The 23,164-nt window shown below is 43.9% G+C and overlaps 1 protein-coding gene across 1 annotated transcript in view; it reads left to right on the forward strand.

The window, feature by feature from the left end:
• RYR2 (ryanodine receptor 2) overlaps positions 1 to 23,164 on the forward strand; it is a 1,389,277-nt gene that overhangs the window by 1,085,712 nt on the left and 280,401 nt on the right. The window contains 3 exon segments of the mRNA XM_033937646.1: positions 9,639 to 9,735; positions 18,914 to 19,017; positions 21,527 to 21,578. Coding sequence (XP_033793537.1) covers positions 9,639 to 9,735; positions 18,914 to 19,017; positions 21,527 to 21,578 — 253 coding nt within the window.

Here is a 23,164-nt window from a genome sequence, read left to right on the forward strand (position 1 = left end):
AAGAGATACGACTAATAAGGGAAGGAAAGTTCAAGGACTCACCAGGTATGCCCAAGTCTCTCCCCCAGCGGCACTCCAAAGCCGCATAAGACTTCTGAGGAGTAAGACGGCGCAAAGCACCATGCAACGCAGACACCGTCAAGCCACTAGCATGAAATTGGGCAAAAAAGAGACAAAATTGGTGACCCAATTGAAACCGTAAGCCCGGGCTAGCCAAGGACCTCACATAGTGATGAATTTGCTGATACGCAAATAAACCTCCCACCCCCAAGGAATGAAGCATGGGAAAATCTCCCCAAGATCTTATAGCCCCCTCCGCGTCCAATAAATGCTCAAGAAGAAGCAACCCCTCTCCAGTCCATCGCACAAAGACAGGGTTATCACAGCCAGGCAGGAACTGCGGATTCCCCCGTATAGACAACTGATCCGAAACCTGATGGTCTCCCCCCAGCAACCCGACCAAGGCCTTCCAGCAAAAGCGCCATGACCGAAGAAGAAAACTGGATCGGATCGCGGGGGGCATGAGACGAACAGGCAACTGAGATAACGAAAACAAGTGCCAAGGAGAGAAAAGAGCAGTTTCAAAGTCCCGAAAAAGATAGTCATCACTCTGTAGGCACCAGTCACCCAAAAATCGCAGCAATGATTGAGATGTTTAAATACCTACATGAGTCGAGTCTCTTTATATTTGAAAGGACGCTCTGGAATGAAAGGGCATAGGATGAAGTTAAGAGGTGATAGGCTCAGGAGTATTCTAAGGAAATACTTTTTTAAAGAAGGTAGATGCGGGGGGCGTGGCCATGCAGTGAGCGGGGAAGCTGTGTTTTTCCTGAGCTCCGTAGCTCCCTCTCACTTTGATCTCTTTTGGACTAACTTCTGCCTTGACCCTAGACCCGATTGTGGTGCCGAGGGGTTGGTAAACTTATATGGACAAGTTTGTCCGCAAAAACGGAGCCGCTATGACCTCGAAGAGTGGCAAAAAGGACGGGACACGCGGTAAGGCCCAGGCGTCTGTGGAGGAGAGAATGGTGGAACTGGCTGAGGAGCCTGACCCTGCATGTGCGCCGTTGGTGGCGAAATTAACGGAGGCAGTGGTGAGCGCGCTGGGCACGCGGTTGGACAGGGTGAATGAAAACCTCACGGCTTTGGCAACGGCGGTTCACGAGTTTAATGCCCGGATGACCGAGGCAGGGCAGAGGGTGAGCTCCGCGGAGGATTCTTTGTCTGCTGTTCAGACGGAGCTTGCCACATTGCACTGCAAAATGTTTGCCTATGAGAACAAGCTTGACGACCTGGAGAATTGCTCCCATCGGAATAACCTGCGCCTGGTGGGGATCCCGGAGGTGATCCCTGATGCTACCCTTGCAAAAGTCCTGGAGAAGTGGCTTTCGGCCGAACTGCTGGATACTGCCGCCTTGGGCCCTGTGAGGATCGAACGGGCCCATAGGCTGGGTAAGAAACCGGATGGTGCTGTACGACCGTGTTTTGTCATCTTACACTTGCTTAACTTCGCCATTAAAGACCAACTTATGAAATCTTACCGGAAGAAGAAGACTCTCACTTTCCAGAACCAGAAAATCCTTATTTTCCAGGATTATTCCGCCCAGGTGGCTTCACTCCGACGGGGATTCTCTCCTGTGTGTAAGAAGCTGATGGATAAGGATGTGCGTTTCACTTTGCAGTTCCCGGCCAGGCTGCGTGTGCTCTATAACTGACAGCCTCATGTGTTTACTACGTGCGAAGCGGCTCAAGCTCAGCTGCAACAGTGGTTTCCGTCACAGGAGGGTCCGGCTTGACCTGTTCTTTTGAGTTCAACCTCCTTACTCTGTGTTTGCTGTTCCCCTGGTCCCTTTGATTTTCGGGACTTTGTGTTATAGGGCTGTGGGGACCAGGATGATTGGCTGGTGGCTGGGTGATGGTTCTCCTGCCACCCGAGACTTATTAGCTCTTGTTCTTGAGGCACTTTATTGCTGGACTATGGCTCTGCTGTTATATTTGATGTTCATTTTCTGTTAATTGTTATATGGTTCTTTCTTTATGGGTCGGGTGTTTTGCATGGGGGGAGGGAGCTACTGGCATGGGGACACCCTCAGTAACTTTGTTTTGGTGGATGGTGGACTATACTGGGAGGGGGGTTTGGGTGTGGGGAGGTGGGGTGGGGTTGAGTGGGTTGGGGGGATTGGGGTTCTTGGGGCGGGGAGTGGATGGGCATCTGTTGTGGATGAGTGTGCTTGTGTTGTGTGTCTGCTGGGGTGAGGGCTGGGTGCTCCGGCAGAAGCTTGTGATTGTTCTGCTAGAATTTCTTTTCTTCTGCTGGGCCCCTGACACCTAAGAGGGGAATGCGTTGTGCCTCTTGGAATGTTTCTGGGATCAACTCACCTGTTAAACGGACTAAGATTCTTCAGTGTTTAGCCCGTTATAAGGCTGATATTGTGGGGCTGCAGGAAACTAAACTCTCTGCGCTCGAGCATGATAAGTTAAAACGTTCCTGGGTTGGCCAATGTTATTCTGCCTCCTCGCCTAAAGCTAAGGCGGGGGTGGCTATCCTCATTCATAAATCTGTTCCATTTGTTCAGACCAAGGTTATTTCTGATCCTGAGGGGAGGTATGTACTGGTTCAGGGCATGCTTTATCAGCGGAGGGTTCTTTTGGCATCTATTTATACCCCTAATGTGGCACAGCGCTCTTTTTTCAAACGGCTCTTGGGTATTATTTTGCCTTTGCAATCCGTGCCTCTGGATCACTTGGTCCTATTGGGGGACTTCAACTCTGTTATGGTCCCTGGTGAGGATTGCTCCAGAGGGTCTTTGCGCATCTTCCCTAGGTCGGACAATGGTCTGCCGGCTTTCTCGCAGGCTCTTGACCTAGTGGACGTGTGGCGTACTTTGCATCCTGGGGACCGCAATTTTACTCACATTTCAAGGGTGCATCTTACTTCCTTGAGGATTGACTATATATTCCTGTCTCGTTCTTCTTTCCACTGTGTCTCCGAGGCTGGTATTGGGGTCTTGGCTATTTCTGATCATGCACCCATATGGTTGGACTTGGTGCTGGGAGGTGGGGGATCTGGTGGGAAGGGGAGATGGAGATTCCCAGTGGCTCTTTATCATGATCCTGATTTTTCTCCCTTTCTAGAGAAACAGTGGCAGGAGTTTGTTTCTTTTAACGCTGGCCATGCTGCGGATGGTGAGCTTTTTTGGAACGCGGCAAAAGCGGTGCTCAGGGGGTCTATCATAGAATATTGTTCTAGTAAGATTTTGGCCAGTAAGATATTAGAGTTGGAGCGGAAGGTTAAGCTCAGTTATAGGCTGTTCCTTGGTTCTCCCACTCAGCGGCATCGGCATGATTTCTATACTGCTCAAACGGCTTATAATACTCTTTTGCATGACCGGGCTAGGCATTTTTTGTTCTCTTCTCACTACAAATTCCATAGGTTTGGTAATCGGCCTGGCCGTTTGCTCACCAACCTGACCAAGAGTTGGAGGGGCCCCTCCTTGATTTCTTCTCTACGCTCGGTGACTGGCCGGATCGTCACCTCCCTGTCCCAGCTTGCGGCTCTCTTTGAGCAATACTATCACAAACTTTATACGGCGGAGGTGGTGAATAAGGATCAGTTGATTGAGGACTTTCTGGACTCTTTGGGGTTGCCCACCTTGCCCGCGGAGGCTGTAGAGGTCTTGAACCCTTCCTATCTCTAGGGAGGAGGTCCAACGCGTGGTTCGGAGGCTCCCGCTTGGTAAATCACCGGGACTAGATGGTTTTAGTGGAGAGTTTTTTTGGATTCTTTGTGGCTATATTACAGACCCGCTTTGTCGCTATTATTGTCAGGCCATAGCACAGGGTTATTTTCCAGCTGGGGCTAATCTGGCTCTCATTACGGTACTACCTAAACCCGGCAAGGATCATAGTTTGGTCGAATCGTATCGCCCTATTTCTCTCATTAATGTGGATTAAAAAATCCTAGCAAAGTTATTGGCTGACCGCTTAGCCCCCTATTTGCCAGTTCTGGTGAAGGATGATCAAGTTGGTTTTGTGCATGGTAGGCAGGCAGGACATAATGTTCGTAAATTATTGCTGGCTATGGCACATTGTGCTTCCCGTCAGCTCCCTTCTCTGGTCATTAGTTTTGACTCTGAGAAGGCTTTCGATAGGGTCGAGTGGGCGTTTCTTTTTCCCTTGTTGGCTCGCTATGGGCTTTCTGGATTCTTTCTGCAAGCCGTTTGATCGTTATACTCTAACCCAACGGCGGCGGTTTTAGTCAATGGTTGCCCTTCTGAGGTATTTAGGTTGGGAAGGGGGACTAGACAGGGTTGCCTGCTCTCTCCGCTTTTAAATATTTTGTTTTTAGAACCCTTACTGATTCGGCTTCGACAGCATCCGGACTTGACGGGGGTTGAAATGGGGGGGGGGCTCGTCGATCCGATGTCTGGCCTTTGCGGACGATATTATGGTAGTGCTTACTAGACTGGAGAGGGCCTTGACTCCTTTATTAGATCTGTTTGGTAGTTTTGGTGAGTTCTCTGGCTTGAAGCTAAATGTTTCCAAATCAGAGGCTATGGCGCTCCATCTTGATGTAGCTGCAGTATGGCCTACTTTCCCATTGAAGGCGACACCACTACAGGTCAAGTACTTGGGAGTCAACGTCCCTTCGTCCTTGGGCCAGGTCTATGAGCTTAATGTTGGGTCCTTAAGAAAACTATTGAGTTCCTTCGTTTATGGGGAGCTCTCCCTATCTCATTGTCGGGGCGTATTTATCTTTATAACATGATGTTGGTACCCGGTGGTTGTATCTTTTACAAACCCTACCTATTTGGTTGAAGCAACGTGATTTAGATACCTTATATAAGGAGCTACGCGTGTTTCTGTGGGGTGGTCGCCGGCCTCGTATCCCTCTTCACATGCTGATGTTGCCTGTATCCAAGGGTGGATTTGGCCTGCTTGATCTCCAAATTTATAATTTAGCTTGCGGATTGCGGGTTCTTAGAGATTGGTGTCTAGAGAGTTCTGTAGCCCTGAATTATCCTTTGGAGCGGGACCTGTTGGGTTCTGTGGCGGGTTGTATGTTCTTCATGCTCCCTCAGCGTGCCTTCCTTGGGTTCTCCGGACGCATATTATCTGGGCTTATATGAGGTGGGGTTGGAAACTCTTATGTAAAAAACTCTCCGTGAATTTTAGTGTGACTCTCTTTCTTCCCCTGGTGGGGAATTTGGATTTTGTGCCGGGGCTGGAGACTCGTACCTTTCGGGTCTGGCATGCCCGGGGTATCAAACAGGTGGGAGACCTTCTACATGAAGGGGGGTGGCCTCTTACTCCGCTGGAACTTATGTCTCTGTATCATCTTGACTCCGTTGACATGTTTGGGTACTCCCAGGTTCACCACTATATTTCTAGCCTTCCTATATCGGCGGTCCAGGCTGATACTTTGGGCTGCTTGGGCTTATGTTTGGCATTGTGGGACCCTGTGGCCCCTAGGTTAAGTTATTACACCTCTGCTCTTCTCTCTCTCTGCCCGGATATTCAGGCGGTGTCGCCTGGCTCAGGTCTGGAGTCACGATTTACAACTTGATATTGAGCCGGAGATACTTTCTTCTGGCTTTGGCTGTGTGGCGACAGTCTCTTGGAGTATGATTCATAGGGAACAGGAGTATAAGTTTCTGCATAGAGCGTTCATTTCACCCTTGCGAGCGTATCGAGTGGGGTTTGCTGAGAGGGATGCCTGTCCTAAATGTAATAGTGTGGGAGCCACGTTGGGGCATATGTTTTGGGCCTGCCCTCACATCCAGCTGTTTTGGTCCCAAGTGTGGACTTACTTGCGTTCTTTCTTGCCATCCTTACCGGCGTGCTCTCCGCTACCCTCTCTCTTTTATGTGGTAGGTGGTCTGGGAGCCTTGCCGGGGGGATCATTGTCTGTTCATGCTGAAGGCCTTCTTAATGGCTAAGAAGGCGATCTTGGTGTGTTGGCGGGAACCTGCTATTCCCTCAGTGGCCCAATGGCAACGGTATTTGTTTGAGATGGCCTTATTAGAGCGTAGAGCAGTGTCGGGCAGGTTACCACATAGCTGGGAATGATTCCAGGAGATATGGGAGGTGTATTGGACGGCCTTACCGCATCGTTCCCGCAGTCTCCTGCTTAACTCATAGGGTAGAGTGGGCAGCCTCTTCCTTTCTTCTTTGTTTCTCATTTTTTTCTTTCTTTTCTTCTGTGTCTTTTTCTATCTTTGTCTCTCTTTTCGGCTTTCTTTTTCTTGTTTCCTCTCTAGTGGGATTGTTGTGTGCACGCTCACTACTGGGTTCTGTGCATTTCGTAGTCTTTTCTTTTTTGTCTTTTCTTCTTTGTTCTTTTTCGGAGTATTCTTTCGGTGCTCTCCACTCCGGGATGGGGGGGGGGAGGTTGGGAGGATATGGTGGGCTCATGTGGGGACAAATTGTGTGTGAGCAGATGTACTTCTCTAGCCTGGGGCTTGTTTTCCAATTCTTGATGCTTTCTTTGTTCTTTTGGATTGCCCCTGTATTATGGATTTTGTATTCTGTCTTTGTTTGGTTCGGTTGAATGCATATTTTGTTCTGCTTTTACCTTTTGCTCAATGAAGAGATTAAAAAAAAAAAAAAAAGAAGGTAAATGAGTGGAACAGTCTCCTAGAAGAGGTGATAGAGACAGAGACTGTATGAATTTAAGAAAGCCTGGGATAGGCACATGGGATCTCTTAGAGAGGTGAAGAGATAATGGTTACTGCGGATGGGCAGACTGGATGGGCCATTTGGCTTTTATCTGCCATCATGTTTCTACGTATCACAAACTGTGTGCCACGAGATTCTGTGTGTGCCGCGAGAGGCACGTTGTGTAGGCGAGTCAGCTGACGCTGGTGCCTCTCCCTTCTGGCACCTTTCCTCCTCACCAGCACCTCTTCTCTTCGTACCACCCCACCGGTGTAGTCATTTCAGGATTAACAAGCTCAGAGCCCTGTCTGGATGGCCTCCACGCATGCACGGACATTGACCTGATGATGTCACACATGCACAGGACATCAACAGGTTGACATCTGCACATTTGCGTGGCCCCGAGTTTAGTGAGCTGTGGCTTGGAAAAGTTTGTGAGAGCCAGTGTTAGCATGAATGCACTAGCTGGATAATGCTTCCATGCCCAATCCCTGCCATGACATGCCTCTTTTTGAAAAAAAATTTGTGATTAGCACCTGCTGATGGACAAATTATCACAAAATACAGTACTTTAAACATATTTTGCTGTAATCCTTTTTCCCATATTAAGCACACATTAGTGCTTAACATGATTAGTAAAACTAAACTAAACTAAACCTTAAGTTTATATACCGCATCATCTCCATGGATGTAGAGCTCGGCACGGTTTACAAGAACTTAAAATATAAGAAGAGAAGGAAAAAAAAAAAAGGTTTACATGAAATTATATATAGAAGAGAAGAGTAAGGGGACCCCTTAGCAGACCAATGCTGAAAATTATCACTAGTCAGTTAAGTTTCTTCCCCCAATTTGATTGTGCCTTCAAATCCATTCATATTGTAACTTCCAAGTACATAATTTTTATTTTTATTTTATTGTACCCGTTCTGAGCTTCTGGGGAGGACGGGCTATAAAAATAAACAAATAAATAATGAAATTAGAAGGACAAATTTTCAGCTTCATGCACTGGTTAATTTCTAACTTATATTAAGAAAATAATACATAATATATTGTATAATACTTTTAACATGCATTAAATGGCAATATTTTGCATCATAATTACCACAACACACTAGTGTAAAGAGTGCATACTAATGAGATGCAAACAATATAAATATATACCAAATTCATCATTATTATGCGAATCAAATAACACAGCATATGCTAAACACCACAAGCTGTGTTATGCATACAAAATTAATTCCAGCTTTCCAAAAAGAAATCACAAACCTATTTGCCCTTATATGATAGCCTGGTCCATAGTAACAATACTGCGAGAATATAACTAGGTTCTGAGAGACACTATTTTGAACCTGGAGCCATGACATAGGCAATTATTGAGTGTTGTATTTTTTAAGTTTCTCATTATTTTTATATAGATTCCTGACACGGGCACTGTATGCCAAAATATTAAAAATAAATAGATAAATAAAATACAGCCCCTGTCCCAAATTTTTAAGACTCTTGGTGCTGTTTTTCTGAATTTTAATCAGATGAACACTCCCAGTAAAAGACAAAACAAAACCTAAGTCTCTGAAACAACAAATTCTACTGATCTCTCATAACTCAAACTTCACAACCTCTCCCCTTTCACACACACTAAGGGGCTGATTCTTGAACCGTGCATCCTGATTTTAGGCACCAATAGGTGTCCTACTACCGTCAGGCAGCCAATCATGATGTGCATTTTCAAAAAAACCCTCTAAGGCTGGACACCCACATTCTAGGCCTCCGGAGCTCGTCTACATTGATGCGTGGCAATGCTTAGGCATGCCCAAGATGGGGCATTGGCGTAGCTTAGCGCAGAAGTGGCCTTAAGCGGCAGTAAGCATCTCCTTAGACAGGAGACAGACACCTGAAATGTAGGCTTGCAAAATGCTGGTCTACATTTCCAAATCCTGAAACTAGACGCTGCTTGCCAGCAGCTGATCGCAGCATGGGAATCCTTGATCAACTGAGCTGGCAGGACTCCCCGAAACTGCAGCTTTGGGGAGTCTTGCCGGCTCAGCTGATCGGGGGGAAATTCCCCTTCCACGATCTCTCAAACTGAAGAAACAGTCCATCCTTCCTTTTGACTCCCTCAAGTAATAGAGGCCAAACCACTATTCTTCTTTTAAATCCTTTGTGAACCCTCCTCTCTTACCTCCCCTGAGCTGACTGGCAGGATAATGAATTGTGACATTACAGAGTTAGCTTTCAAAAAAGGAGAGCTATTAAAAAAAACAATACCAGGCCAACAAATGACTATAGTTTGGCCAGACAAACTATATGATTCCAAAATGTATCTATTTAATTAAAAGGCAGGACAGAGCCTAGGTCTATGTTTATAGCTGCGAAATTCAACCACTGTCTGAATATAGTAGTTATATATGTTCAGAGCACTTCATAAAAAGCAGTTCAAATTTTAATGGAGTAATATTTTCCCCCTATCACGGCCCAGAGCGCTAAATGCTCTGATGCTGCTCCAACTCTCATAGAATTCCTAGAAATCTCTACTGCAGCTTAGTAAAAGAGGGCCTTTATAAAGGGGTTTCCATATGTAAATCCTGAGCTTTGAGCAGTTGTTAATATCATAAGAACGATATTGAGAGCATGTGTTTGGCTGTCAGCATCTTTATGATAACATTAATACATGACCATTAATTCAGAAAATAAAAATTGGATATTTTCAGGCAGCAGTAAAAATGGCTTTTGTGTGAAGGAAAGACCTGCATAAGGGCATGCTAAGGCCACTTTTTACTGTCGCTTGGTAAAAGGACTCCTTAGTGAATATCTGTTATTGCCAATTATGGTTACTGTGAAAGAATTATGAACCACTTTGATTCTGCTGAGAAATTCAGAGTAATGTTTTAAAAATAAAATAAATAATTACACTGGATTTAAACTAATGTTTATTGTGTAACTTAAGGCTGTTTTTTCTATATTTTCTTTGCCTCTGACAGGCATCGTTCGGTCAATCTATTCCTGCAGGGTTATGACAAATCTTGGATTGAAACAGAAGAGCACTACTTTGAAGATAAACTTATAGAAGATTTAGCCGTAGGTTTTGTTGTGTGTTTAAGGGACAGGGTGAAATCAATGCACTTGTTGCTGAATATCTATGAAAATGAGCCATTATTCTGTCTTGTGGTTCAATTTTAATTTCTGCAAAAATAGTAACTTAATAGGTAGGGTTACCAGGTTTTCCAAACAAAAAATCAGGACCCCTAGACCCGCCCCCCCAGGCCTGCCCAATTACACCCCAGTCCTGCCCTAGCCCCGCCCCAGCCCCACTTCCCGCTGCCTGTTCTCATTGGGCAGGAGGGCATCCACGCTTGTGCGGATGCCCTCCTATCCGGCGATTTGTTAGAAGCTTTTCAAAACCTTGGTTTTGAAAAGCCATGCAGACCCCTGGACATGTCCGGGGAAATCTGGACATCGGGTAATCCTACTAATAGGTATAGAAATTTGATTTTAGAAAGATAATTTTCAAAAATAATACAGAAGCCAGTAATATCCATGGATAAAAAAACAAATATTTTATCTCTGTTATTAGATTAGCTGAAAACTACTAACCCTGTATGTAGGTAAAAATATTCACATAAGGAGATAATTCTCTAAAAGTCAACTAAAATTAGAGATTAGGATATTGCATGCTAAGCATTGAAGGCCCAGATTCTATAAACGGCATTGTGATCAGCAGCCACTCACAAAAGCGGCACCGATTGCATGTCAATCACACGGCGGCACCATTTATAGAATCACGGCTACGTAATATAGGTGCCGGAAATGTAGGCCAGGATTTTCAAGGCCTGCATTTCCGGCGCCTATCTGTGACAAGAATCACAACTATGGAAGTGTCTACCGATGCCTAAGGGTACTTCTGATGGTAACCACACCTATTTTACCCTTCGACATCAGTAGGAACCTCTGTAGTCACAATTCTGGTACCATTAGTGAGGCATCATCCTTTTTTTTTAATGACATTTTAATTGCTTGTAAACAACGTGATCAATTATTGTATCGATTAAAGGCAATAAAAACAATTAAAACCGGTGGAGTTAGGATGTCTAATGGCGCCTAAGTAGCTGCGCTGTTTATAGAATTTGGACCAAGTTGTATATCAGCAATTAAACTTATAGTTGTCATCATGGAATATTGGTGTAAGTCAGCATAGAAACCTTTAATGAAACCAGCAAGTACTGGAACCAGCCCCAATATGGACTGGGTTCAGTTTTACAGCCTACCTCAGGAATCCTCACAATTAAGAATAAACATGTTAAATGATTGAAAAACATAAAATAGAGATCATATGCTGATAAAAATAAACAAAAATCATATGTGGTTAAAAACAAATGAAAATGAGGTTTGTGTGACAATTGCTACTATACAATAAAATTAAGAACCAAAAGGTTTTTATTCTTTTATTCTTTATTATTTGAAAAAATTAAGAACCAAAAGGATTTTCAAATAATAAAGAATAAAAGAATAAAAACCTTTTGGTTCTTAATTTTATTGTATTGGAGCAATTATCACACAAACCTCATTTTCATTTATTTTTAACATATGATTCCTATCGAGTTTTATATGTTTATCAGTCACTAAAATTTTTATTCTTTACTGTGAGGGCTTGTGAGAAAGGCTGTGTAGCCAAACATGGCCTATGTTGGGTCCGGTTCCAGTGCTTATAAGTTTTTTCTGCTTTCATCCTGCTCCCTCTCTGTTGGCCATTCCCACCAATCCTTTGTTCCTTGTGGTTCCTTGTAGGAGTGCATTGATCTTCACTGTTTGGGATACTAATGTAAGTCGATATTTATGCACATCTGCTTACACCATATCAATGGTTGGTGTAAACATATGTGCCTAAATGATACAGATTGCACGTGTAATTGTCAGTTTTTCTAACCTTAGCACATAAGTGCTGGGCATGTCCTTACCTGCCCATGGCTCTCTCATGTCCATACCCCCTTGGAGTAAAGTATTATTGAATTTGTGCATTACGGTTAGAAAATACCGACTAAGTGCAGTTACAGTAACTGCAAATTAGTGCTAATAACTCCAGTTATCAGCTAATTTGTCTATTAAGTTACACGTGCAATTGTAGGTTGTCTGTAACCTTCCTGTGCAATTTTGCATGCTAAGCACAAAATTCTGCGTTGAAAATTATAAAATGAGGAGGATAGTTTCACAACACGGGACATTTTTTCCTGGGAGTACATAAGGCAGGAACTGCATCAACCCATATACATTTGAGGGTTAACATCCAAAGGGGTACTACTGGGCAGGAGAGACTCTGGCCAGCCTCTAACATTCATTGGCATTTAACAGAGTAGTGTTGCTGAATATTTGCGTTAATTGGTAATTCTCTAACTGGCCAGATTAGGGGCAGTTCAGGGCCAGAAGTTGAGTGGAGCTGCTACTTAGCTGGCTTGTAGCAATATTCAGTCCGCTAACCAGTTACTTAATGTTACTTAGGCGCATGCCACCATCTAACTTACAGTACCATTTATAGAATATGGACCAAAAAGGTCAGTATTCAATAGAAACATATTTTGTTAAAATTAAACAGATAATGTAATGTCTGAATTTTAAAATTTAGCTAACTTTTGTCATTATTTCTTAAAGATAAATGGATAATTAACCAGATGACACTCATTTTAGTGCAAAAGGCATATGAGTCTTGACCACTGGGTTAAGTACCCCTACTCACAACTTTGTGTAGAAGGTATCAATTTACATTTTTCAGCTCCACCTCCTCTGTACTGCTCTATGCTGCTTAGGTCATCCTTCTACGGGTGAGTTGAAGGTGTCATTTTTTTCTCTCTCTGCTGTGTTCTTCAGTTTTTTATTTTCAGTATATTTTTTTAACCACTTGAGAGGTTTTCTGGTACCTTAGAGCAACTCAGGTTTCCTGAAGCAACTCTGTCTCGGTGAAGACACAGACAGTCAGATTCAGGGTACCTACATGGCCAGCTTGAACTAACACTGGATTAGCTCGGGGACCATTCCTTGTGTAGCTCAGCTTGCCCCTTGTGTCTGTGGATGTTCATGGGTTGAGCGCAGACTGATTGGCAACTGTATCGTCCCTAGGACTTTATCAGGTGCCAGATTCTTTGGTAGCGCAGGTCACCAGTCACACTTCCCTTCACAATGAGGGTGGGGTGGTCCTAAAAGATGCACAGGATCGCATATTGGATTTGGCTTTCAAATAGACAGTTTAAGGCGCTGGCTTTGGCACTGAAAGCAGCGGCAGTGGCCTCTTTGGTGGCCTGTGCATGCCATAATCTTTTGTGTCAGGCTTCTGTGAAGGAGGAGGACGCCTACCTCCAGTTTCTTGTCTTGGGAGTGGATTATGTAGTAGATGTTTTCCGGGTCATGAGAAAAGTCTTGACATTATGTTTTTTCTGCCTGTAGAATGCTATGGATTTGACAATGGGCTGGAGATTCTACATCTAAAGCAGGGGTGCCCACACTTTTTGGGCTTGCGAGCTACTTTTAAAATGACCAAGTCAAAATGATCTACCAACAATAAAATTTGTGAAAAAACACAAAGCACACTGAAAGGCAGAGAAAATGTTAATTATCATTCATATTCTGGTTTTTTTTCAAAGAGGTCAAGGCAGATGACTCTATGCAATGTCACCTCTGTAACAACCATACAAAAATAGACAAATATACCCCATCCCTTTTTACTAAACAGCGATAGCAGTTTTCAGCTCATGGAGCTGCGCTGAATGCCCCACGCTGCTCTCGACGCTCATAGGCTCCCTGCGCTAAAAACCACTATTGCAGTTTAGTAAAAGAGAGCCATAGTGCAAAATATAGACAGCAGATATAAATTCTCAAAACGGACACATTTTGATCACTAAATTGAAAATAAAATCATTTTTCCTACCTATGTTGTCTGGTAATTTCATCAGTCTCTGGTTGCATTTTATTCTTCTGACTGTGCATCCAATATTTCTTCCCTTCTTTCAGCCTCCTATATGCTTCCTCTCCCCCAGACCTCATTCTCTCCCCCAACTTTTTCTTTCTTTCTCCCTGCCCCCTTCTTTCTTTCTGTCTCCCTGCCCTCCCCCAAGCCACTAGGTTTGCTGCTTCTGCCGCAGTCATCGGGGAACAGTTCCCTAAGCCACCACTGACCCAAGCTCTCCCTGCAGAAGTGTCGTGCTGACCAGCATTCCACTCCCCGACGTCAGGGAGGAAGTTCCGGGCCAGCCAGGCAGCGATTGGCTGGCCCAGAACTTCCTCTCCGACGTCAGAATTGACGTCAGGAGCGGAATGCTGGTCGGTCCAACGCTTCTGCAGGAAGAGCTTGGGTCAGCGGGGGGAGAGGAAGGCTGTTCAGCCCGGCCTGCCCTGGATAATGGGGGTGGAAGTTGGCTCACTGAGAGGCCTGGACAGCGATCTATTCAGACCAGTGGTGCTGGATATCATTTGAAAGTGCTACAAGCTGGAATTCTTCTGCCCTTTGCCAGATCTCTTTCTAGGATGACCGGAGAGGGCAGTGCAAGTCTGGGCAATGATGCAACAGCTCTTGACTGAGAGCCTTAGAACCAATTCTGGGAGAAGAGTCAGCCTCAGGCAGATACTCCATATATTTATTTATTTAACACATTTGTATACCACCTAAGATCTAGGTGGTTTCCAATATCAAAAACATTCATAAAATTCCATAAAATCAACAAACATAAACAACATTCATATACTTCATCATGCCAAAGAAAGACTCAGACGAATGAAGGCCAATTCTGGATCTGAAGTCTGTCAATGCAGCTGTGAGGGTCCTGCAATTCCACACGGAAACAGTGAGGTTGGTTATTGCCTCTGTGGCACTGTGGAGAATTTCTGGTATCTCTGTATGTTTGCATATTCCTATCTTTCCGACATACAAGAAGTTTCTCAGGTTCCATGGGTTGGAATGACATTTCCAGTTCTTGGTGCTTCCGTTTGGCCAGGCAATAACACCTCGCACCTTCAACAAGGTGATGGTTGTGGTGGCAGCACACCTGTGCAAGGCAAGGATCCAGGTGCATCTGTATCTGGACAATGGGTTGATTAGTGTGCTGTCCAAGGCCACCTGCAACATGGCAGTGGCAAGAGTGGTCTAGCTCTTGCAAAAAATGGGTTGGGCGATTAACTTTCAGAATAGCCATCTGGAGCTGACATAATCCCTGGAGACCTGTGAGTATGCTTTGACATGGCAGAAGGTTGTGTTTTTCTTCCAGAGCTTCACAAACTTAAGCTGAGATGCCAAAGTCTGGAGATCATAGAAATAGACGGCAGATAAGGGCCACGGCCCATCTAGTCTGCCCACCCCAATGACCCTCCCCTACCTTTCTCTGTGAATAGATCCCACGTGTCTATCCCATTTGGCCTTAAAATCAAGCACGCTGCTGGCCTCAATAACCTGAAGTGGAAGACTATTCCAGCGATCAACCATCCTTTCAGTGTAAAAGAATTTCCTGGTGTCCCCGTGCAGTTTCCCGCCCCTGATTTTCCACGGATGCCCCCTTGTTGCTGCGGGACCCTTGAAAAAGAAGATATCTTCTTCCACCTCGATGTGGCCCGTGAGATACTTGAATGTCTCGATCATGTCACCCCTCTCTCTGTGTTCCTCGAGTGAGTACAGCTGCAACTTATCCAGCCGTTCCTCGTACGGGAGATCCTTGAGTCCCGAGACCATCCGGGTGGCCATTCTCTGGACCGACTCCAGTCTCAGCACATCCTTTCGGAGGGGGTGCCGTTCACCACTACCCTCTGAAGCCTACCTCCAAGCCAGTTCCCAACCCATTTCGTCAATGTGTCGCCCAATCCTATAGAACTCATCTTGCTCAGCAACCTGCGAAGTGGTACGCTATCGATGCTTTACTGAAGTCCAGGTATATGATGTCCAGGGACTCCCCAACATCCAGCTTCCTCGTCACCCAGTCAAAGAAGCTGATCAGGTTGGATTGGCAGGATCTCCCCTTAGTAAATCCATGTTGACGGGGATCCCGTAGATTCTCCTTGTTCAGGATCGTATCCAATTGGCTCTAAACTGTTTAGCAATATCTGTAAGTAGTAGGTCGATGGTGGAATCAATAGAGCTAGTTCCTTGGGTAAGGCTCACCTCAGACCCCTTCAGGATGCTCTCCTATCCCACTGGTCCCCACAGTCTGATTTGTTCCATGTGCCTCTGTCATGGAATTTGGAGGCATGCTGGAGGTTGCAATGGCGGCTGGAGTCCCTGTCAAAGGGCTTGTCACTCTGCATTTCCTCCTTGATGATTCTGACAACAGATGCCAGCCTATTCGGCTGAGGAGGGGGCATTGCAATGGCATTCTGGTTCAGGGTCAGTAGCTGCCTTTTCAGAGGAAAAGGTCTATCAACAGATTGTAGCTGTGTGTGATTAACTTGGTGCTGCAGGCATTGCAGCAGACCCTGAAAGGCAAGGCATTCAAGGGCAGATTCTGTATAAGACGCTGTTCTCAGCAGTGGCCTACGACACAGTTGAGAATCGCGTCTGTCTGTAAAAACAGATGCCTTACCCCCCTCCCGATTCTGTAATCAACGCCAGTAACATGGGCGCCAGTTACACAATCATGCCTGCTTGATCGAGAGATCCCTTGTCACCAGCTAATCACGGCAAGGGAATCCCCGATCAGCTGAGCCAGCAGGCCTCTCTGAAGCCGCAGCTTCAGGGAGTCCTGCTGGCTTAGCTGATCGGGAAGAAAATACCCCTGCTGCGATCAGCTGAGTGCCTGTGATAGGAAGCTCCCCCAAAATAAACCCCTGAAATTGGCACTTTTGGTAGTCCTAGCATTTTTCAGGATGGACTAGTGAAAGGTCTAATAATTGGATCCCTTGATGTACAGATAGTAGGCCTCTGTTGCTTTAGGAGCCGAGAGAAGAACATTTCTCTGGCTGCCCATCTGGATGTTCCCAGATTTTTGAAGGAAGCTATGAGACTGAGACTGCCAGTCTAGCAGCCTTTCCTGACATGGAATCTTGACTTTGTCCTCCATTCCCTGAAAAAGGCTCCGTATGAGCCCTTGGATGATGGATTTCACTATCAAGATGGTTTTTATTGTGGCTATTGCCTTGACGAGAAGGGTTTCAGAGCTTCAGGCTCTTTCCTGCAAGGATCCCTTTCTCCATTTCACGGATGCAGGAGTCATTCTGCACATAGTATCTTCCCCTCTGTCAAAGATTGTTTCGGCTTTCCATGTGAATCAGGATGTCCGACTGCCCACCTTCCATCCCATGGGGTCTAGAAAAAGAAATAAAGTATTGGCCTTGCTGGATGTTAGAAGAGTTCTTCTACATTACCTGGAAGTTATGAATAATTTTCGCCTGTTGGATCATCTCAACATGTTAATTCAGCCTAGCCGCTTGGGGAGGCCAGCATGTAAGGCTTCCATTCCAAAATGGATTCATAAGGCTGTTTCTTCTGTGTAAAATCAGGTGTGGTAAACAACCCCTGATTTCATTGAGGAGTGGAGATGCTTCATTGGTGGAGTACTGGGCAGTACCACCTGAAGAGATTTGTAGGGCGACCACGTGGTCCACCCTCCATGTGTTCACTAAGTTTTACAGGGTTGATGTAGTGGCACAAGTAGATGTTGCTTTTTGGTCCTCTGTGCTAGCAGCAGGCTCATCTGCCCCACCCTAGGCTGGAGGGACTGCTTTAGTATGTCCCACTGGTCAAGACTCAAATGCCTTTTGCACTGGAAGGGAAGATTAGGTATTTACCTCGATAATCTTCTTTCTGGTAGAAAGGCATATGATTCTTGACATCCCTCCCTGTCAGATTGTCATCTCGCCTGCTTACTTCCTCAGACATATGTGTTCCTGTCTTATTCTTGATCTTTTGCTGTACCAGGGTCTGAAAAGTGTTGAATACCCTGAAGGTCTCCACAGTATTCATGCTCGTAACTCCCTTCCATAATGAAAACAAACAAACAGGAGTTGCACTCAGGTAGGAGGCTTGTATGGGTTCCACCATGTTATCTGTTAAGATTTTACCATGTTATTTCATAGTTTCTTTTGATGTCAGAGCAGATTTGAACTGAACAGGGATTTCCCCGTAGCCCCTTTCTTTCTTTCTCGACTTCTTTGGTACGAACTGAGCAGCATAGAACATTGCAGAAGAGGTGAAGCAAAAATAAAATGTAAATTAATATCTTCTACACATACTTGCAAGTAGGGATTCATGACTCATATGCTTTTCTACTAGAAAGATTATCGAGGTACAATAAGTACCTAATCTTCCCATATTGGTGCTATTCATTAATCTTGGCATATACAATACCCCCATTCAGTCCCTGGCTCCTGCTAGGCTAATTCAAATTTAACTGGACAGTAGATCCCCCAATACAGATGAGAAGATAAATCCTTTTAACTCCCTAAATTAATTGAGCCACTCTTCTGAATATGAAACCTAGAATGATGTTTCACCTGAAATTGAGTAAACTGGAATATTGGAGCAACTGCTTTTACTACTCTGATGCAAGCAGTAAGGCTTCCTCAGGTTAATTTTAAACTTACTACACTCCTCCCTCCATATTCACGGTTTCGGTACCCGTGATTTCGACTATTTGGGGTTTTTAGCATGCTGGCTCCTCCCCCACAATTACATCATCCACCTATTCCAAATCAAATGAAGAGGTGCATACCTGCCATTGCAAACTGGTGGGCTAAAGAATCATTTCCACCTGACCAAATGCAACCTGGGCTCATCGCACACCAGGAGGTGGTTGCTGCCACCCCCTCGTGCTCCTGTTGCCATGGCCCGGACTGGAGCGCCGCCCAGCCATTGGCTGAGCTGTCACATGGGCACCTCTGGAATTTGGATTCTCAGCTCTGAGGAGAGGAGGCGGGCTGGGCATGAGGTAAGAGCGGTGGCTTGGTGGGGTGGGAGGGGTTGCAACGATGCGATGGGAGTTGGCGGTGGGCTTCTCTCTCTCCCCTGCTCTGTAGATGGGGCCAGGGTTAAGGAGAGACCCGGGCAGGCGGGGGGAGGAGGCGAATAACTTTCTCATAGGTTATTCGCGGTTTTATCATATTCTCGAGGGTTTTTAACAGAAAACCGCAAATAACCTATGAGAAAGTTATTCTTGTTTCTCCATATTTGCGGCTATGTTCTGCCCGTAACCACCACGAATATGAAGGGAGGAGTGTACTTATTTTTAATATTTCTTAGTTCACAGTATGCCATATTATGACCTTTCTTTCTTTTTTTTTTTTTTTGCCACAGAGACCAGGGCTGAAGCCACCAGAGGAAGAGGATGGTTCAAGGAAATTCGATCCACTCCATCAGCTGATTCTATTATTCAGCCGGACTGCATTAACAGAGAAATGGTAGTGTGAAAACAGTAGGAAGGAAATTAAGCAGCCTTAATGAGACCTTCTGTTCTTATATACTGCCACAGACTGTGTTTCTATAACAATATTATGTAGACCCTATATGAACTTCCCTATTCTCTTTACTTCTCCATGACTAAAGATCCTCAGTGCTTTTTATTTTGCAGTCTTGAATGTTGAGATCTTTTCAGACTCTCTTAGATCATTCCTTTTTTTCAGGATGCATAGTACTGCAGATCTTAACATCATCTGGGAAAAAAAGGATAAATGTTTTCTACTCTGATATTTAAGGTGAAATACCATTTTATGGATTAAAACTGATAGGGAAGGGGATTTGGATTTAGCTCAAGCCTTTTCAGTAATAGCTGAAGGCAAATTACATTCATGTAAAGTAGGAATTACTCTATTCCCCGTGGGCTCATAATCTAAGTTTGTATCTGAGGCAAAGAGTGATGAAATCAATTGCCCAAGGTCAGTAGGATATCAGCCTTGACTTCTATGAGTTCTCAGCCTTCTGCTCTAACCATTAAGCTAAACAGTCAAATTAATTAAACAATGCTGGGAAAATACTGCATTTCATGCTAGTTCTTATAAAGATATGATTTTATAATAGGACACCTAAAGTAAAAAAATCTGGAAAAGCTTCTATTTGAGGGAAACAATGTAAGCACCCATGTGCTTTATAGAGTAGGCTTCCAGATCTACCCTTAATAGCACACAAAAATCCAATACACAAATATATACCTGCTCCAAAGTTGATGTACATATATGATGGGGTGCTGCAGACCATCTTCGGATGTCTTCCTCATTTAATGGGGAGAAGATCTTTTGTATTGAAAAAACTCTTCTGAAGCTCAAATGGGATTGAAGATCTATGATTCTCAACACCCCTTGCTGACTGATACAGACATGGTTTCCTCTTCATTCTGGGGCTTCCTTCAAAGATTCATTGAGACTGGAAAATTTTCCAACCCTAATAACTCAAGATTGGAGATCCCTGGTCATCCTGATCTCTGGTCCCTGGTCCCTAGCCCTTTTTCATGTCCTAGATAAAAACTGCTTTAATACCCTCTACTCCTCTTAGGGCTCCTTTTACTAAGGTGCGCTAGCGGTTTTAGCGCGCTACAATGCCGCACTTGCTAGACGCTAACGCCTCCATAGAGCTTGCGTTAGTATTTTCCGTGTAGCACGGGGTTTGTGCGCGCTAAAAACGCTAGCACACCTTAGTAAAAGGAGCCCTTAGAGTCAGGTCTCAAGTTCAACTCTTTTAGGGTTCACCTCAGTTCATTTGGCACTTATCACCAAGTAGAAGATAAACTCTTCTCTGCTCAGACTTTAGTCATTTACTTTATGTAGAGATTGCTTCTATTGAAGCCTCCAATTAGGATCCTGTAAGGATTACCATCAAACTTCCTGCAGTTTCATGGGATCTTAATGTTATTTTAACCCAGCTGTTGCAAGCATGTTTCAAGCCACTAGATTGATGTAAGCTGAAGTACCTGACCAGGAAGGTCCTATTTTTGGTCCTAGAATCCAACTCCACCCTCTAGGCCCATTTAGTTTTTGTTTCAGATTCCCTTCTAAAAAATGATACAAGTTCTTGTTTGCTAATTGTCACAATTGCCTGTTGCAGGGTCTTCTGCATAGTCTCTTTTTTATAATGCAGACTGTAGCTACATGTAAGGTTTTTATATCCTTCTTGTCCCACAGTTGCTTACCTGTAGCAGATGTTTTCTGAGGATAGCAGGATAAATAGCCTTACATGTCCTCCCTCCCCTGTTGGAGTTCAATTCTATCAGCTTCAATATTTGACTGACTAGATCACACATGACAATGGTGGGTAGGAAGATTCACGTACATATGGTTTGCAATGTTCTAAAAAGTTATTGTAAACAAGTTGGAGAGTGTTCTCACATGCGATCTGTTGGATGACATCACCCACATATAAGGCTTTTTAATCTTCTGGTTTTTTAAGAGAACATCTGCTACAGATAAATAATCTTGTTTAACATAGGTATATGCACACCTGCGCATACAAATGCTAGTATGGTGCCTAAGTGCTATTCTGAAAATGCCCGCTTAACTTACATTCTACATATTTGTGTGTGTGTGTGTGTGTGTGTGTGAGGGAAATAAACAGGGGAAGAGGTTGGTGGAACAGAGGCAGGTGGGACAGAAGCACTTAGTCACACGCAGTTATATCGGCTCTATAGATGATGTAAGTGCAAGTCCCTAAATTTTAGGCATGTTAATGCCCAGTTAGGCTAGTAGGCACCTTCTTTACCTTATAGAATAGGCTTCAACCACATGTTCTCCAGGATCCTAATTGGAGAACTCAGTTGTAGAATTGCCACCCATATGCATATTGCATTTGAGACAATGGCTTTTTCATGGCATTATAAAGGGAAGAAAACATAGAGTCATCTACTGGAAGATTGATTATCAGTTCAGATTTCTTATGCACCTTAATTTAATAGAAAACAATGCTAATTTTCTTTTCTCTCAGCAAACTGGAGGAAGACTTCCTGTATATGGCATACGCTGACATAATGGCTAAGGTAACATTTTCCTCTCCTTCTTTGAGTTTGCTTTTTAAAATTCCTGAAAGGTTAAACATGAAAAAGAAAACCCATTTTATTGTCCATGGCAATTAACTCATAGAGCATTTTGGTTATTCGCTGTATAATGCAATTCTGCTTAATTTCTTTTCAGCTTAGAATCATAATCTTCTGTTCCTGAGTTTGGCAGTAGCTGAAATTACCTGTTCTAGCATTTATTTTCTCTGCTTCCTTTAGAATTTTACATAACTCTGGAGAATTCTTTCTTAATCTTTTGCTTCTGAAATAATGCATGGCTGAGGTTTTTATTCCCTCTAACCCTCTGGCATAGTTTAGATTCTTGCTTGCCTGCATTATATTGATTGCCCTTTTCATATTTTCTCTATTTATAGGCTCTACTCTTAACAAAGTACACAATATTACTGTGCTCAGAATTGCAACTATGTAGGCTCATTGATCCCTTCCACAGTGTTAAATTAATATTTTCCATTTCTTACTGTAGTAGATGCTTCTTTTCATATAGTTCAAAATGTGTTTATACACTCATTTATATATTTTTAGAGATGCCGGATTTTGCGGGTATATTTCCAATATACTATATTGTATGCATTGATCCTTTAATAAAAATATTTAAAAAAAAAAAAAGAGTATTTGTCAAGGATTGTGAGGCTTATGGATCATGGTAATATCAATTAGTGTAATAAAGCCTCAGTGGATGCTCAGGAAATCAAAATACTTATCTAACACTGAGGCTTATGTACTAAGCTGCAGTAAGAACTATTGTGCATAAACTGGCAACTAATATGCTTTATCGGAATTATCACTGATTTCATATAGCGATAATTAGCCACCTCAAGGAAAACATACAAATTAGTTCATTATTATATTAAAGAATAAGATCACATTATTCTCGGGAAGTTGCAACTGAGCATATTTAAAGGCCATATACAGGGACATTTTCAATATGACTTCTAAACCCATTTTCGGACATTTTAAGAAAAAACATCCAAAAATCCAGTAGAAAAAAAATGGCCATTTTCAAACCAGAAAAATGTTCAATGTTTTCTTTCAAAAATGGCCATTTACTAGATGTTATTGAGCTCAGTGTATCTATCTTTAGGACCATTTTTAAATAGAAAAAAATCCAAGAGAATAATGCACAGAATCAAGCCATTAAGATACATATATATATGTGTGTGTGTGTGTGTGTAGGAGGGAGGAGCAGCATCCTTTGTAGACTGGCCACACAGACATCCCAGCAGAGCAGTGGGTCACTTTGGGGGTACTGTAGTGAACTTCACATAAAAGGCCCCAGATATATTTCTCACCATTATTCCCTTACATTGTATGGAGAACCCTCCCAAACCCATCTAAAACCTACTGTACCCAACTGTACAGTACACCACAACAATAGCCCTTATGCCTGCAGGTGTCCTCTATATGTAGGTGCAGTAAGTTCTGGATGGGTACCTGGAAGGATCAAATTTTCCACCTGAAGGGTACTAGTTAGAGTCGGATATGGGCCTGAGTCCCCTTCTCTGTAGTCTTCTGCACTGACTGCTAGGCTACTCCAGGGACCTGCATGC

This window comes from Geotrypetes seraphini, chromosome 3 (genome assembly GCF_902459505.1).
Source record: "Geotrypetes seraphini chromosome 3, aGeoSer1.1, whole genome shotgun sequence".
Classification (NCBI taxonomy): domain Eukaryota; kingdom Metazoa; phylum Chordata; class Amphibia; order Gymnophiona; family Dermophiidae; genus Geotrypetes; species Geotrypetes seraphini.